Raw genomic sequence first — 14,374 nt, 5'->3', positions numbered from 1 at the left:
TTTTTTTTAAGGCCTGAGTCTGGGTAATCCTAAGAATGTCTGAATTATAAAAGCTGGGACAGAGCAGATAAACACCCGGAGTCACTGTTTGACTATATGCCATTAGTGGTTTCTGTCTTCTGCCTTGTAAGCCAAGAACAGAGCCCCAAACTCTCTACTCACATTTCCTTGACTTCAGCATTTATGTCAAGCCCAAGTCTGATTTTTCTTCTTGTGCAAATAGAGTTCCAATAAATGCAGATAGAGTCATCACTGAATTTTTCATCAGCCTTCATTTCAGGAACATTTTCAGACTTAAGTCAAGTTTCTGGAAATGATCCAGGAAAAGGAACAGTGGAGGGCTTAAATTATACTACTGTAAGGAAAAAATGTTTCCATTTATTTCCCCAAAACAAAACTCTTGGTTTCTAGTACAGCTGAAAAAAAGGACATATTTTTCCATGTTTAAAGATTGTTTAGCATTTTTGTCAGCTAGTGTAATGAAAAATGAGTTGGAAGTTTCTAATCAGATTTACTCCCACACTCTAATGGATGAATACACTTCTGCAATATTTGGGATTCAAATACTGCTTCTCTTTCAACTATTTTTAAATGATTGATCAGTCTTTCTACCCAACCAGTTGAATTTACAATAAATAAAATTTGGCTCCTTGTATAGCCCGCTGTGTATTCATCAAAGCTTTCTCATGTGATCCATGAATCCTTTTTAAAAGCAGTTTCAGCTGAACAGTAGGTGAATAAAAGTTAAGTATTATTTACTAGACCTGTCCCAAGCTCTTGGAGGCACACGGTGGCTGAATCCCAGATAGCTTCTTTTCCTCCTTCCCTTCAGACATCGCCCCGTGGTTACTCAAACTATCCCCCTCATCCACACTGCTCCTTCTGTTTTCAAAGGTGAGTTTGAAAAGTGTTGTGGATTCTTTGCTGAGGGAAGACACTTTGAGACAAGCAAAATTTATTAAGAAAATCACAATTAAGTGGCATTAGGTCATGGCTGAGGTTGAAAGGGGAGGTGAAAGCAGGCCCTTTACCATTATTTCCTACACCCGTTGTTTTAGTACTTCTATAACTCTCCCTATAACTTACCCCTGTGTAAATTGGGAGCATTCCACCGAAGTCATTGCACAAACACTGTCGTAAAACTCATGCAAGGGAGGAAGTCCCTCGGTGTCCTTCCAGCGCCACTAAACTGAGAAATCAAAATTCTTGGTTCTCACCTTGCAAGGTCAACCCTCTTGTAGACCAGCTCTGTCAGTCTGATGCTGTGATGTTCTGACACCTAGTGCAAACGAACAGCCATATCCTCAAGTGGTCTGCCATTGCCAGCTTTTGTCAATATCACTGTTTTCAGACATGATTTGGAATTTAATTTAATCAGATTACAGGTATAGATCAACTAAAGAAGAGGTTCTTTGAATCAAAATAAGAGCTTTTGCTTCTGGCAAGTGCAAATTTATTTGAAATGTTTTGTGCACTTGAGACCAAATGCAGAAGCTCAAAATGTTAGTGACACATGAACCACGAGTACATTACAAAGCAGAAATATTAGCCCAGGCTATGGTTGTACTGGAACATTGGGAATATGAGCACAGGATATGCAATTCATTTGGGCGAATCTGGAGATTTATATTTCTCCATATTTAATTGTTTTGTTTTCCTGTGTGCAGTATGGCAGCGTTGGCACATCACCTTAGAATGTTTGTTACTTCTAACAATTGCCCTTGCAGTAAAAAACAGGTGGCTTCACATGAAAGATCCCGTTACCATATTCCAATACGAAAGCAGTGAAATACTTAGCAAATTTTAGTCAAACTAAGTTTTTCATAAATGACTGGTCATGTGGAGATACATTGGAATATTGTAAGGGTCTTGGTAATGAATCTTAAGATTTCATGCCATGTACTGAGTGTTAGGCTGAACTTCCATATTGATTTAATCACAACTGGCAACGAGCAACTCGCATTGTGTGCTTGTGTGAGTTTGTATATACATACTGATTTATTTAGAATTAACTTAATTTAAAAATTACGAGATTAGAGATTATAGTCACAGTGGTCATGTCATTTGCAGCAGTCTTTTCAAATGCAAGTCTGCAATCAGTTGGAAGTCTGACCTCCAAATAGATTATCCTAGCTCAGACAGGCTGCCACTCATTCATCCTCTGCAACAAAGTGATCAGGTATCACTGAGACATCTTCTTAATGAAGTGTTTTTGTTGCCTTTTATCTGTGTGAAGGACAAAATGTACCGCTCTACTGGGATTCTTGCTTAATGACGGTGTCATTTTTTTCAGTGTTTAAAAAAAAATCGAAACGCATAGAAGATGAGCAAAATACTCAGATGTGGCTACACATTTAAATTATAAAGCTCTGTAGGTCTGTAGTGTCTTTATTTAAAATCTCATGACACAAAACCATGATGTTACATCAGTTCATTAGTAAAAATAAATTCATACAGATGATGTAATTTATGCAATATCATGTTTAGGATTTGCAATTCTTATATTACAGCTTTTTAATATAAAAGTCTGATTTCTTTTAAATATATATCAGGGCTTTTTGAATACATTTGGGGGGGGTCATCTTTACTTGTTTTCCAGGATATTCCCAGTGCATTCGTGAACACATTCCTGATTTTGCTCTCCAACAGAATTTACAGATGGGAAGACTGTGTGACATACTGGGTATGTTACGAGCTGTCGGCTGCCTATATCTTGATTGTTATTTGCCCATACTTGTGAGTAAGAGAGAATGATGGGTGAGGACTTTCCTTTTGTATTAGTATTATAGAGAACATATAAGCTCAGAAGCAATTATGCCATTTTCTCCTGTCCAAGTTATTCATAAGAACATCATACTGATTTTTCTGACTCTGTGGTAATGTAAAGCAGCCTCATCCTGTGGCATGCTGAGCACCACAAACGAGCAAAAGTGCTTAGTGTTCTACAAAATTAGGTAGCTAATTCTGCTAGTGTTCATTCAAGCTCGTAGAGAGAGAAAGATGCTAGAAAGGAACAAGCCCTTATTTAAACCAATTTTTTTTTTTAATTAGCAAATGAGGTAAGAGACACGCATTAAAAAGTTTTTCCTAGAATGACAGTCCTCTTGTAAGCAAAGCAATGAAGAATATTATTTGTCAATGACCAACTTCATTGGCTCCCTGGAATGACATACTTTACATGATTCATATATATTTCAGTATCATTATTATTTTATAAATGCCATTTAGTAAGTTTCTAACAAAAATATATTAGATGCAGAAATTTACAGTTGCCTAAAATAATAATGTAATTGCCTTTATATATTATCTAGACACTAATACTGTTTTTCCACTGTAGTTTTATTTATTTATTTATTCATTCATTTTGTCTCTGAAATGATACTTAGAAACTTAAAGGTACAAAGTCAACGCATTATATAGACAATCTTTCTTACTTGAAAATCTGTGAACATGAAAATTGGTTTCACTGTAAAATGTAAAGTAGACCATGAGTAAGATGCAAACTAGTTAATTATTAACTAAAATATTAACTAGATCAGATGCCTTACCTGTGCCTGGCAGAAGAGCATTGTCATTTACCACCTTAGTTTTCTTTTTGTTTACTATACCAGAGGATTTCCTTGCTTGATGTGACTTGCTATTAGTTAATCTGTCTCTGAAGCCCCACTGTGTCCGAAGCAGACTTGTGCTTCTCTTTACAGGGCAGAGCTAAGAGTAGTAAAATCTGTTGCAGCATTTTATTCACCAGATGCACTTGAGCTTGTCAATTTTTGACAGTGCAGTGCTTTCAGCATATAGACAACGTGGGGAAGTAGTTTTTATTGTACCCAAGCTGGTAAATTTTCAGGCTGATTTTGTAAACTTGCATAAAAGAGTATTGACTAACAGTTCTAGTGAGCTGTTCTTTTAAATATTTTTAAAAGTTATATGGTAATGACCTGCGTTATGTAAAGGCTCTACCAGTACTCAGATGTAGTGCTGACTGTCGGATGCTGTACTGCTTTAATGCTTCAGTTGAGACTCTGGCCTTACATTTTTAATGTGTGGTGTTTGCCTGTAGCAGTAAGGCAAAACAAAAGTGAATGAGTGGGATCTCTTATTCCTTTATAACGATAGGTTCAGGGTTTCCTTAGTCCAATAGTTTCATTGCTTCTGATTCATTCACGTGTAAGAGCAGTTGTCCCTGGCACTTTCAGGGCTCCTGTTTCTGTGCCTAGTAAAGACAATGAAAGACTTCCTACTGATTTCAGCAGGAGCTGGATAAAAATCTAGGAGTGCTTTTTGGCAGCATACCCTATCAACGTTACAAGGCAATTAGTTCATTAACTCATCTATTAATATTTTAGAAGAGCACAGTGGTTAAAATTTTCCGAAATGGAATATATTACAGACTTTCACTTTCTCACCTCTTAGTGTTAGTGTATACACAGTCTTTCAGCCCAAGTTGTTTTACATGCAGAAAACAGATTTTCACACTGTGGTATTTAACTAGCTAATCTGCACACTCACATGCTCAACAATAGTTATTAATGGTATCCTACCGTGAGCTTTTATTTGGACAGGACAAGAATAGGAGCAGGCCGTGCAAAATCCAGGCAGCGTATGAAATTGCGATTTCATCAGCTTTCTAAACTTAATAGCTCAGTTTTATAATTTACTGAACTTAATGGGATATATTTTTAAAGCAGTGTACAATTCCCATTGATGTTAATGTGAGTCGCGTAGATAAATCCCCCTGCAAGACTTTCAAAATTCTGCCCCCAATATGTTCTGCAGATTGAATTCTGAAAACTAGCTATTTCTTTGGGTTGCTGACCTCTCTTCAGAGAAATGCTGAAGCACAGAAAAAGCAGTTAAACCACTCAGATTAGGGAATTAAAGATCTGGGTTTTATTTCCAGTGCCTTTTTTTTTTGTAGGGAAGCTGTTTGTTAGCAAATGTTCAGGAATCATCAGATTGCTGTTGTGAATGGAGTCTACCTTTCTCCCAATAATGAGCATTGTGCCCCTTTGTTTTAGATGCCAACGTGGACGTCATCTACATCTGCCCCCTTCATCTGAGTGAGGAGTTACTGCAGTATTACAATAAACTCCTGGGTCTGCAGGCAGCTGTTAGATCTGGGAACCCTGAGGACATGGGTGACCTGCAGGACAGGTTCAAAATTCTCACCCCTGAAGCTATAAACAGCTTCCCTGTGAGTTTGTCTTCTAATTACTACAGCTTGAGGGATGCAGTAAAATTAAATTGGAAATTTTATAACTTGTAACGCTCTGGTACACATCAGTGAAATATTATTGCAAGTTTAAGGGCTTTACTGATTAGACTACTAGTTAGAGCATTGGAAATAAATATCCTGGTTTAGCTTTATAGACTTAGTTCAGATTGTCCTATATTGGCTGTTTGTAGGCCACTGTTCATTCTTACTATATGCTTGGGACTGTGAACTTGATAGATTTATATCTGTAAGCAAATCACAGCAATAAACCATTCTTATTACTCAAACTTTATCTCTGGGTAGCCCAGCATCCAATCATCCGTGTGTTGGTAGTGTTTCTTGCAATTACATCGAACTTAGAACTTTGTAAAGAACAGAACTTAAAACTATTTAGGTTATATAATATAGAAACATGATTTCCAAATCTGCCAAGTCATTTTTAAATCCACGTGCTGGGACATCATCTAAAATGAGACCTTAACTACTGTATGCTACATACAGTGCTTCTGATAGTACTGCAGTGCAGTGAAGCTCCTTTACAGTGAAAAACAATTTTATATTGTAAATATTAAGTTCACAGTATCTTAGCTAAGATTTGATTTGTGTAAAATTTTGTGATACATTTATATCTCTAGTGTCTATATTTGAAGCCCCCACTCTTGGAATATTTCTGCTGAAATTTTCCAAACAAAGCTTCTTTACCAGGTGAAGAGCAAACAACCCTGTGAAAATTGCTGCTGCTGCTATGATTTACTGGGAAATGTTTGTATGCTTTGATATAGGGAGATAATTTTAGTTGCAAGGGCTGCATGGTTCTTTCGTGGATATAGACTGTGCCCCCTACCCAGATTCAGAATGCTGAGAAGTATGCTAGTGCCATCATTAAGAATGGGAAATTGCAATATGTGTGGAATAATCTGTACTTTTAACTGAATCTAGTCACCCGCTGGCTTGAGTGATCACAAATTTAGCTGTCATTCTGTCTGTGTAAGGGTTAGAATTTTACAGGTTCTTTTGGGGCATCTTTCTTCTGGATTACTCTATAAAACCTTTTGCTGTACCAGTGTATCTGAAATTATTCCTGAAGTATGAACATCTGGCTTGAAGGCCACCTTAGCAGGCTACTTTGAGCAATTCCAGAAGCACAGGTCAACCTTAACCAGTTTGCTAGTTGCTTCGGTGGAATGGGATGGGAGGAAAATCTATGGAAAAGAAAACCAGACACAGAGAGCCCTGCACCACTTCTTGGTGTCTGCAGAGAATGCGAGGAAGAGGTGTCCGCATACCTGTGTCCTTTACTCTCTAGTTATGAGAATGATCTTGTGTGACTCTGTGCAGCCAGGTGCAATGTTACACTCTGCTGCTCCTCAACTAGCAGCAAATTCAAAGTGGGGTAGTTGTAGCTTTGCTCATTGTGGTGAAGTTGATGCCAAGTTCAGCTTCTCTGATCTTGGGAAGTTTTAAAAAAAAAAAAAATCGACAGACTTGAGAAACAAGAACTACATTTTGGTTAATCCATCAGCCATTATTCCACTGTGTTGTGCTGAAATTCTGGGGATTCCTCAGTCCTCCTGCTTTTACCTGCTTTTGCTCACACTACCATATATCATGGCAGCCATACCACTCTCAAAGCAGGAATGAACTAGCTTTTACAGCCTGTTTCTTGCACTCCTTAATTAACTGTAAAATCTATTATTGAGAGACACAAAACAAATCTTGTCCCCATGGCCCCAGGGAGCAAGTGACCGGGGCTGGAAATTGATCCTGTTTGGGACGTGGCAGAACTCTGCCATGAGACCAACAGAACGGGCCATCTCTGTGCTTTTGTACCAGTGCTCAAGAGAAAAGAAACAACTGAATCAGAACATTAAGAGCCTCTGTTTTAAAACTGATAGAAGGAAAAAAAAAAAAAAAATCCAGGAAAATGTGTTTGTTGTTCTGTTTGCCCTTTTACTTGTGTGACTCCCTTTTTCCTACTAGAAGTTTGAAAATTGTCTCATTTCTCTGACCTGTAGACATATCCCCCTTCTGCTTTCAGTACGTCTGGCTCCTTTACAGGGAGAGTTGGGCACTTTGGGGAGCGATGTGTTTGGTACAAGAAAACATTAAGCAAGTGACAAAAGGGATTCCTTCTGTCCATTTCTGGGGGCTCCTCCATCATCCCCGTCCAAGGAGTTGGAATTAGGATTTATACTTTAGTCCATGTGAAGGAGCATCCAGAACTTTGAAGGAAAATACGCTGTGTTCCTCAGTCCTGCATATCCCTAAGAAAATCCAGCATTTCTGCTACCCTGGAAAGGAATACTTGGGCCTTGATTAGATAAAATCTCAATGTAAAGAAGTTTTCCTCATTTATGGCAATCTTTTGCAATGGATGTTTATTGTACTGTCCCATCCATCTCAACGTCAGTGCACCTCTATACCCAACGTCAGTGCACCTCTCTATACCTTTGTAAAGATAATTGGGTTGCCTGCAAACGACACACAGGATATGTTGCAGCAAATACTTGTGAGGTTTCACTTGCCACGACTGATATTCTTAGGTTAAATTTAAGGCTGTCACAGGCAACTTGTTCAGCAATAGAGTTCTCTTTTTTAGAAAAAATGAAAAATTCCTTACAAAAAGTTGAAAACGTACTGTAAAAAAATAATTTTAAAAATACTATTCTTACCTTGAGTACTCTGCAGTTGCGTTTACAGTAGCTATCAGAACTGCTGTATAATGGAAATGTATATCCCCAGTAATTTAATGTGATCAGTGAAAGCTTTTGTAAATCAAAGTGTTTTATTCTCAGAAAATCGCTTAAAATACTGCTGAACTGTATGGTGAAATACATTCTCTGCTATAGGGGTTTTTCTTCATTTTTGTATTGATTTTTAGGTGCTTTAGAGTTAAACCATGCCAGAAGTGTTGCTGAGATGAATCACTATTATCCAAAGGCCACCAGCCTCTCTGCCGACTGACAGAAGGATAATTCCGTATGGATCAAATAAATACAGATGTGTAGTAATTAGTTCTATTCCCAGTGAGCCCATTTCCAACACACTAAAGATGTGCACAATTATGGAGCCTCACCCCAACAGCTTTTATCAATTTAAACTGCTAAGCTACAGGATAGGTCATAACCCAGCCTGCTATTAATAATGTATTTATTGTGTGCAACATTATAAATTAGGTTCATGGAATAGAAAAGAACACCTTTTAACAAGAATAATGTTATCTTTATACAGAAGCATCACATGTGCCTAGCCACTCAGCTGAAGTACAGTCCCAAGACAATCAAAAGAATAAAAATCCTTATCCAGAGCAGAGATGCCTACATTATTGGAGGGGTTCCCCACAAAGATGATTTAGCAGTGGCTGACATGTTAAATGTGCCTATATTAGGCTCAGTGCCAGAAGTGGCTCATCTCTATAGTACCAAGTCTGGAAGTAAACGAATTTTTGCCAGTGCTTGTGTGCCAACCCCTCCTGGAGAATCTGACATCTACAACAACGAGCAGGTAAGTAGGATGTGCTCTGGGATGCGTCAACATGCAGGTGCCTGTTTTCACCTGATAGGATGCAAACTTTATAGAATTGCAATGGCTGTATCGATTAGACCCTAACTAGGTTTGATTAAATCGTGGGTGAGGTTGGGCTCTTTTTCAGCTGAATTTCACCAATTAAATGCAATTCGTATCCCAGTCAGCAAGCAATACAATTGTTCTCATATTCTTCACATACGATCTTGAGAATATATAAGCCCTTTTTGGATCGGTTATTTCAAACAGCTTGTGTTGCTGCTCCATGGATGAAGCCATGGCCTTAATGATATTAATAGGACTTTTACCAGTGACTGAAAATAGAACAGGGATTTCTGGGAAGCAAAGTATTTGATAAAGGGGAAACTTCTTCCACTTAGGAAGCCAGCCATTCAATTTGAGGTTCACTGAGCATATCTACAGCTGAAGTTTTACCTTGTCTCTGGCTTATCATTGCTAAATTTGATGATCTTGTCAGCATGACATGACAAAGTATTGCTAAACTAAAATTACAAGGCACTTGACTTTTCTGTAGTGTATTCAGTTGACACATTTATTTTGCATTCTGTGCCTCAGTATTTCATTCTAAAAGCTGAGTTTGCAATATGTTGTTGTATGTCTAAATACAATCTGTAATGATTTTTATCATATTTTTATGGAGGTAATCTGCCATTGTTCATAGGTATTCTTTCTTAGATTTTTCACGTTGCTTTTCTTTTTATTAATCACCTTTAACGGTGAAAACAACCTAAGCTACACAAATACATTGCAACTTCTATAGCAGATGAAATAAATATGTGATCAATGATCTGTAAAACCACTGTTTGATTTATTGTTAAATAACTAACTTACGTGAATCTAATACTTTTGATTCATTCTACAGTGTTATGGAAGTTCTACTTCTGCTGTTTGCGTGTATGAAATATTGACATTTTAGGTTAAATAATCAAAGCAAGGTGACACTATGTTAAAGCACAATTCAATTTTCACTTAAAGATAGCACATAATTCTTTATGATTGCTACAGTCCTTACAGTATTATTGATCCTTTTCATTACTGTAGGGGAGTCATCAAGAAAAACACATTTATGGGATTCTCAAAAGCCACAAATAATAGCATCTGAAACACACATGTAATTGTATTTGAGGTCAGCGGAAAAAATAAGGAAAAAGACTCCCAAAAATTGTTATATAAAAATACTTTCTAGCTAATGCAAAAAGATCTGATAATACTATTACTGGGTTCAAAGGCATCTGCAGTTTCTACGAAGCTAATTGCACCCTACACCAGCTGGGCAAAAGGCATTTGAAGCCCATTTAAATCTGTGTACATATACAAATAAATAATTAGCATTTTTATAAAGCCTGCCTAGTAGCTCCTTCGTATATTTATAACCGTATAATGCACTCTCCAGTAGGAAAATTCCACAGATGTTTGGCTGGTGTTAGAATCTGGCACAACTGTTTCTCAGATTTTGCAAATAGGGTAGTCCATCCCATGTTATCCCCCTGTCAAAAATATTTATTTAGCTGTACTGATGATCCAAAACCGAAGATTCTGATGTGACAAAAAAGCCTGGACAAACAAGATTCTGTTTTCTTTTTTGTAGGAAACAGAATGTTGTTGTTTGGTAGTCCACCCAAGTGGACTCAAGTACCAGATGAAGACTATAAATTCTTCATCAAAAAATGTTCAGGGTTGCTTTCACTGAGTGTCCAAGATAACTGTAAAAAGACAAGTATCTCTAAGAAACAGAAACCATAATTAGATTTCAAGTCCAAACATTTGAGAAAGGGGAGTGTAAATCAAGGAACAATTTGATATTGTCATGGTACCAAATATCTTTGTGTCCTTGCTCCACAGATGATCAGTGTTCTCAGTCAGCTGATCATTGACAACATGGAAGTGCGGCGCTGGTTGTTTAAAGTGAATGATGAATCTGGAGGAAATGGCACTGCCTACTGTGATATTATCCTGCATTTGAAATGCTACCCCTGGGTTCTGAAGGAACGTCAGAAACACAGCCCTGAGATATGGAGTAAGAAGTGGGCACATGTAAGTAATAAAGGAGCAGGGTATCTGGTCTGCTGGCCTGGCTCCTTCCTAGGCTGCTGGGGTTGTACCTCACAGCAAGTCTTTTCTCGAAGCTTTTGTTTGAAGACATAGATAAGCATTGGTGTTACAGAGTCCAGAGCAGCTTGTACAAAGTAGTAGGTAACAGTAATTCAAATTAAAAAAAAAAATATATCCCAAAGCGTGAGCAAATGTCTGATATCCAACTGTGGAATGATTTGGGCACAGAACATTTAATTACATAGGTTTTTTTATCCAAAGTGAGAGCATGTAGGAATGAGTCTATTAGTGGTAGAGCATTACAGCTATGTAGAAACATTGGAATTACTGCAGCAAAACTGTTGGACTAATATAGTGAACAATGCTAATCAATTTGAAACCACATACAAACTATTTACTTTTTAAGCTGGCTTCCTAAGGATTATTTTTTCTGTATATTTTTCTTCACTAACAACTTTTAAGCCTGTTAGGGATTTTCATCTATAGAAGACAGAACACGGAGTATCAGAGATCATTAGACTCCTGCATGTTTCATTACAGTGGGTGTTTAGGTAAGGACAGAGAGAAATCCTATAAATATTTAACTGAGGGAAACAATATAGCATGAACTCTTGCACTAGTGGATTCATGAGAATCCATATGCTTGAGAGAGATTGTAAGATGATACATCTCAACCGCAGAAAAATCCATCTGAAACTAGAGTTCATTAGTTCTGGTATTTGGAGAACTATTTGTTCTTTAAATATTCATTGGTATTTAAATGTGTTAATTTCAATAAGCATTTAATATTTCTGTATATGGTGCCATATTCATTCCTAATGTAATGGTTTTAAAGCCAGAAGGAATGTATCCAGAAAGAATTGCTTAATTTCCATAAACTTCTCATTATAGCTCTCTTGATTTTTTTTTGTTTTAATTCAATCAAAACTGTTTTGGAATTTTTCTTTGATTGAATTATATTGTATATTAAAATTTCAAATTGGGCCGATTACAGTTCTGTTCCATTTGACAACTACAAAATAATTCTGCGTTATGAAATGGAGCTTATCGTATAAAACTGAAGCACTAATTTCTCCAATCTGCTGAGGATCCCTAACTGTGTACAAGTCAACCAGTACGAAGCAGAGCATTGCAGAGCTGCCCCAGTGGGAGCATTGTCTGGCCATTGAGCTTTCTGGGACATGAAGCTGGTAGAACATACCTGGATCCTGCTCCCACCGTCAGAGCTGAGGGCAGAAGACATGATAAAATGCAGTTTCACCAGGTCTAGTTTTTTGCTGGTATCAATTGCCTATACAGGTGTTATTACCTAGAGTTAGCGCTCCCGTTTCTGTGCCTTTTTAATTATTCCATGGCTAAGTGACTCTGAATGAAGGGACATAGTGATAACTAGCTTTCTGTTTTCCCTTTCATACTGTGTTTATGTTAGGCTTTGATGTAGCCAGGAACCAATCCTTTAGAAGCCCTCAAACACAATCATTTATTGGAAGTTGGAAAATATATATGGAATGATGCATTTGATCTAATTTCCTAGAGTCAGCAGGAAAGCTTCCATAAATCCAGACCAATATTAAAGTGAAACTTGCTGCTATTTCGAACGTCTTGTTTGAATATGTGTGTTCAAATTTTTCTGCCTTCTGAGTTTAGCCCCCTTTTGTAAAACAGGAGACCTTTTTTATATGTAATGAATTGCAGTTTCCATTGAGTATTACCATTGAGAGCAGAGGATTAAAATCATCCTTTGTTAAGGAATACCATTGTAATGATACACATTTAAACATCAAAGCATTAGTTTATGAGCACAGGCATGCTTTAATGTCCTATTACAGTATGTAGACCTGTTTCTTTCGATAATGAAGACATTGTGTCATTGGCATAGGCTGCCACATACAAAACGTATGCTGGCAGGTTATTAAAAAATTCAGCTTCTTGATGAAAGACTATCCTGCAGGCTAAGAGTACAGTGAAAAGACTCCATTCTGGTAGAATTATTAGAAATGAGAATATGACTGTAAGCACTAAATTATGTTAATACTTACAAATAGCATCATTTGCATAGCAGTTTAAGACACGATACCCAGATTTTCCTCATTGGTATGTAGTAGACAAGAGATTAAAAATAATGTAGTTTTTGAGTTTGAATTGTGTAAAAATCTATTCCATCTAAAAATGAGACTGATTTTAGGTTCCTCATTTCAAAAATAGCATTGGGCAAACAAAAATGCAGGACAAGATTATTGATGTATTTTACCTCGTTAACTTAATGCAGCATCTGAGTTATCTGAACAATTATTTCACAACTTGTAAGGGGTAGAATTTACAAACTCTGCTGAATGTCTCTGCAAGGCCTTCATCCTACTGTGCACTGCTTAAGTCTGCCAGTTTATAAAAAATTTCATCCTGAGGCCCAGATTCTAATGATATTCAATATCAAGAGAACTGCCTTCAACATAAATGCTCATTTTGCAGTTTGAGGCCGTTTGTAAAGACATTTGTTTTCATATTGTTACCTGAGCATCTACTTGTGGCTGTGGTCAGAGGTAAAATTTGTGGCTAAGCAGACCTTATTCAGCCCTGCTTTATGTGAGCTGGAGGAAAGATGCCCACATGACCACTCAGAATTCAAGCAGTAAAGAACAGCGGAGAAGCAGTCTACCACGTATGTTATTTGTGGTTATTTTGTTTGTTTTGGAATAGAGACAAGGCTGACAAAACCTGCAGCGCCTCTCGGTCTTAGACTTGAACTCACAACACTCACAGTGCTCTTGCCTGTTAGAGGGAGGATAATGTTGCCTTCCTGTTAGTGTTGCCTTTTTTTGTTCTTCTAGCAGCCCTCACATAAAATAATACAGGACTGTGCAGAGATCCCACCGTGTTGTGTAACTATACATGTGTAAATAGTAGCTAAATCATGAGGTAAGATTAATAGTCAAATTAATTTCAGAATTAACTTTTATTACACTGCAACTCTTAATTAACCACCAGGACCAGCAACATGTGGCAAGTTTACATAGCAGCAAGGCTAAGATAAGAAGATCAGGCTGAAAACAAAAGGAGGGATATATGGGGATAATGAGGAAAAGAGCCAAAATACAAGAACAGAACAAGACACAGAAAAAGAAACAACAAATATTCTCTTGAATAAGCTATTATAATTGGCTGTGGCTACACAGCCGTTTCAAAACTCTTCATTAAATGCCTGTTGTAGAAGAAGAAAAGCTATTTAATGTGCTTGGGCAGCCTACTGTTTTAAATGTTAGAGAGTTTGAATCTCGTTGTCTCCACTTGTGTCGCAGTATTTTGTCATGGTTTCTTTTCTTTATAGACCGTATCTTGGTTAATTCACTAAAATGTGTAATAGGAAATCAAAATCTTTTCAAAAGGTGATAAATCCAGAAAACCCAACTTTCAGTCTGAGTTGCAAGAAGCAATATTCAGATGCTGGTTTCAGGATTGTGCATTGATTGCTTTTGGAAAATTGCAATTTCAAAGGCCAAGATGAAGTGCTGGGTGTTCCTTTATATTTAAGTGGTTTTGGTCAATATTCAAAAGCCCTGTAAT

The 14,374-nt window shown here is 37.2% G+C and overlaps 1 protein-coding gene across 2 annotated transcripts in view; it reads left to right on the top strand.

Moving 5' to 3' along the window:
* The window catches only part of IQCH (IQ motif containing H), an 80,666-nt gene that overhangs the window by 35,394 nt on the left and 30,898 nt on the right, over positions 1 to 14,374 (top strand). For both annotated transcript variants that reach the window (XM_068695818.1, XM_068695819.1), the window contains 4 exons: positions 2,600 to 2,683; positions 5,019 to 5,194; positions 8,447 to 8,719; positions 10,604 to 10,795. In XM_068695818.1, coding sequence (XP_068551919.1) covers positions 2,600 to 2,683; positions 5,019 to 5,194; positions 8,447 to 8,719; positions 10,604 to 10,795 — 725 coding nt within the window. The remainder of the gene's footprint in view (positions 1 to 2,599; positions 2,684 to 5,018; positions 5,195 to 8,446; positions 8,720 to 10,603; positions 10,796 to 14,374) is intronic.

The sequence above is a fragment of the Anas acuta genome, chromosome 12 (genome assembly GCF_963932015.1).
Source record: "Anas acuta chromosome 12, bAnaAcu1.1, whole genome shotgun sequence".
Taxonomy (NCBI): Eukaryota; Metazoa; Chordata; class Aves; order Anseriformes; family Anatidae; genus Anas; species Anas acuta.
The sequence above is the reverse complement of the archived record's forward strand: the minus strand, read 5'-3'. Positions and strand labels throughout refer to the sequence as shown.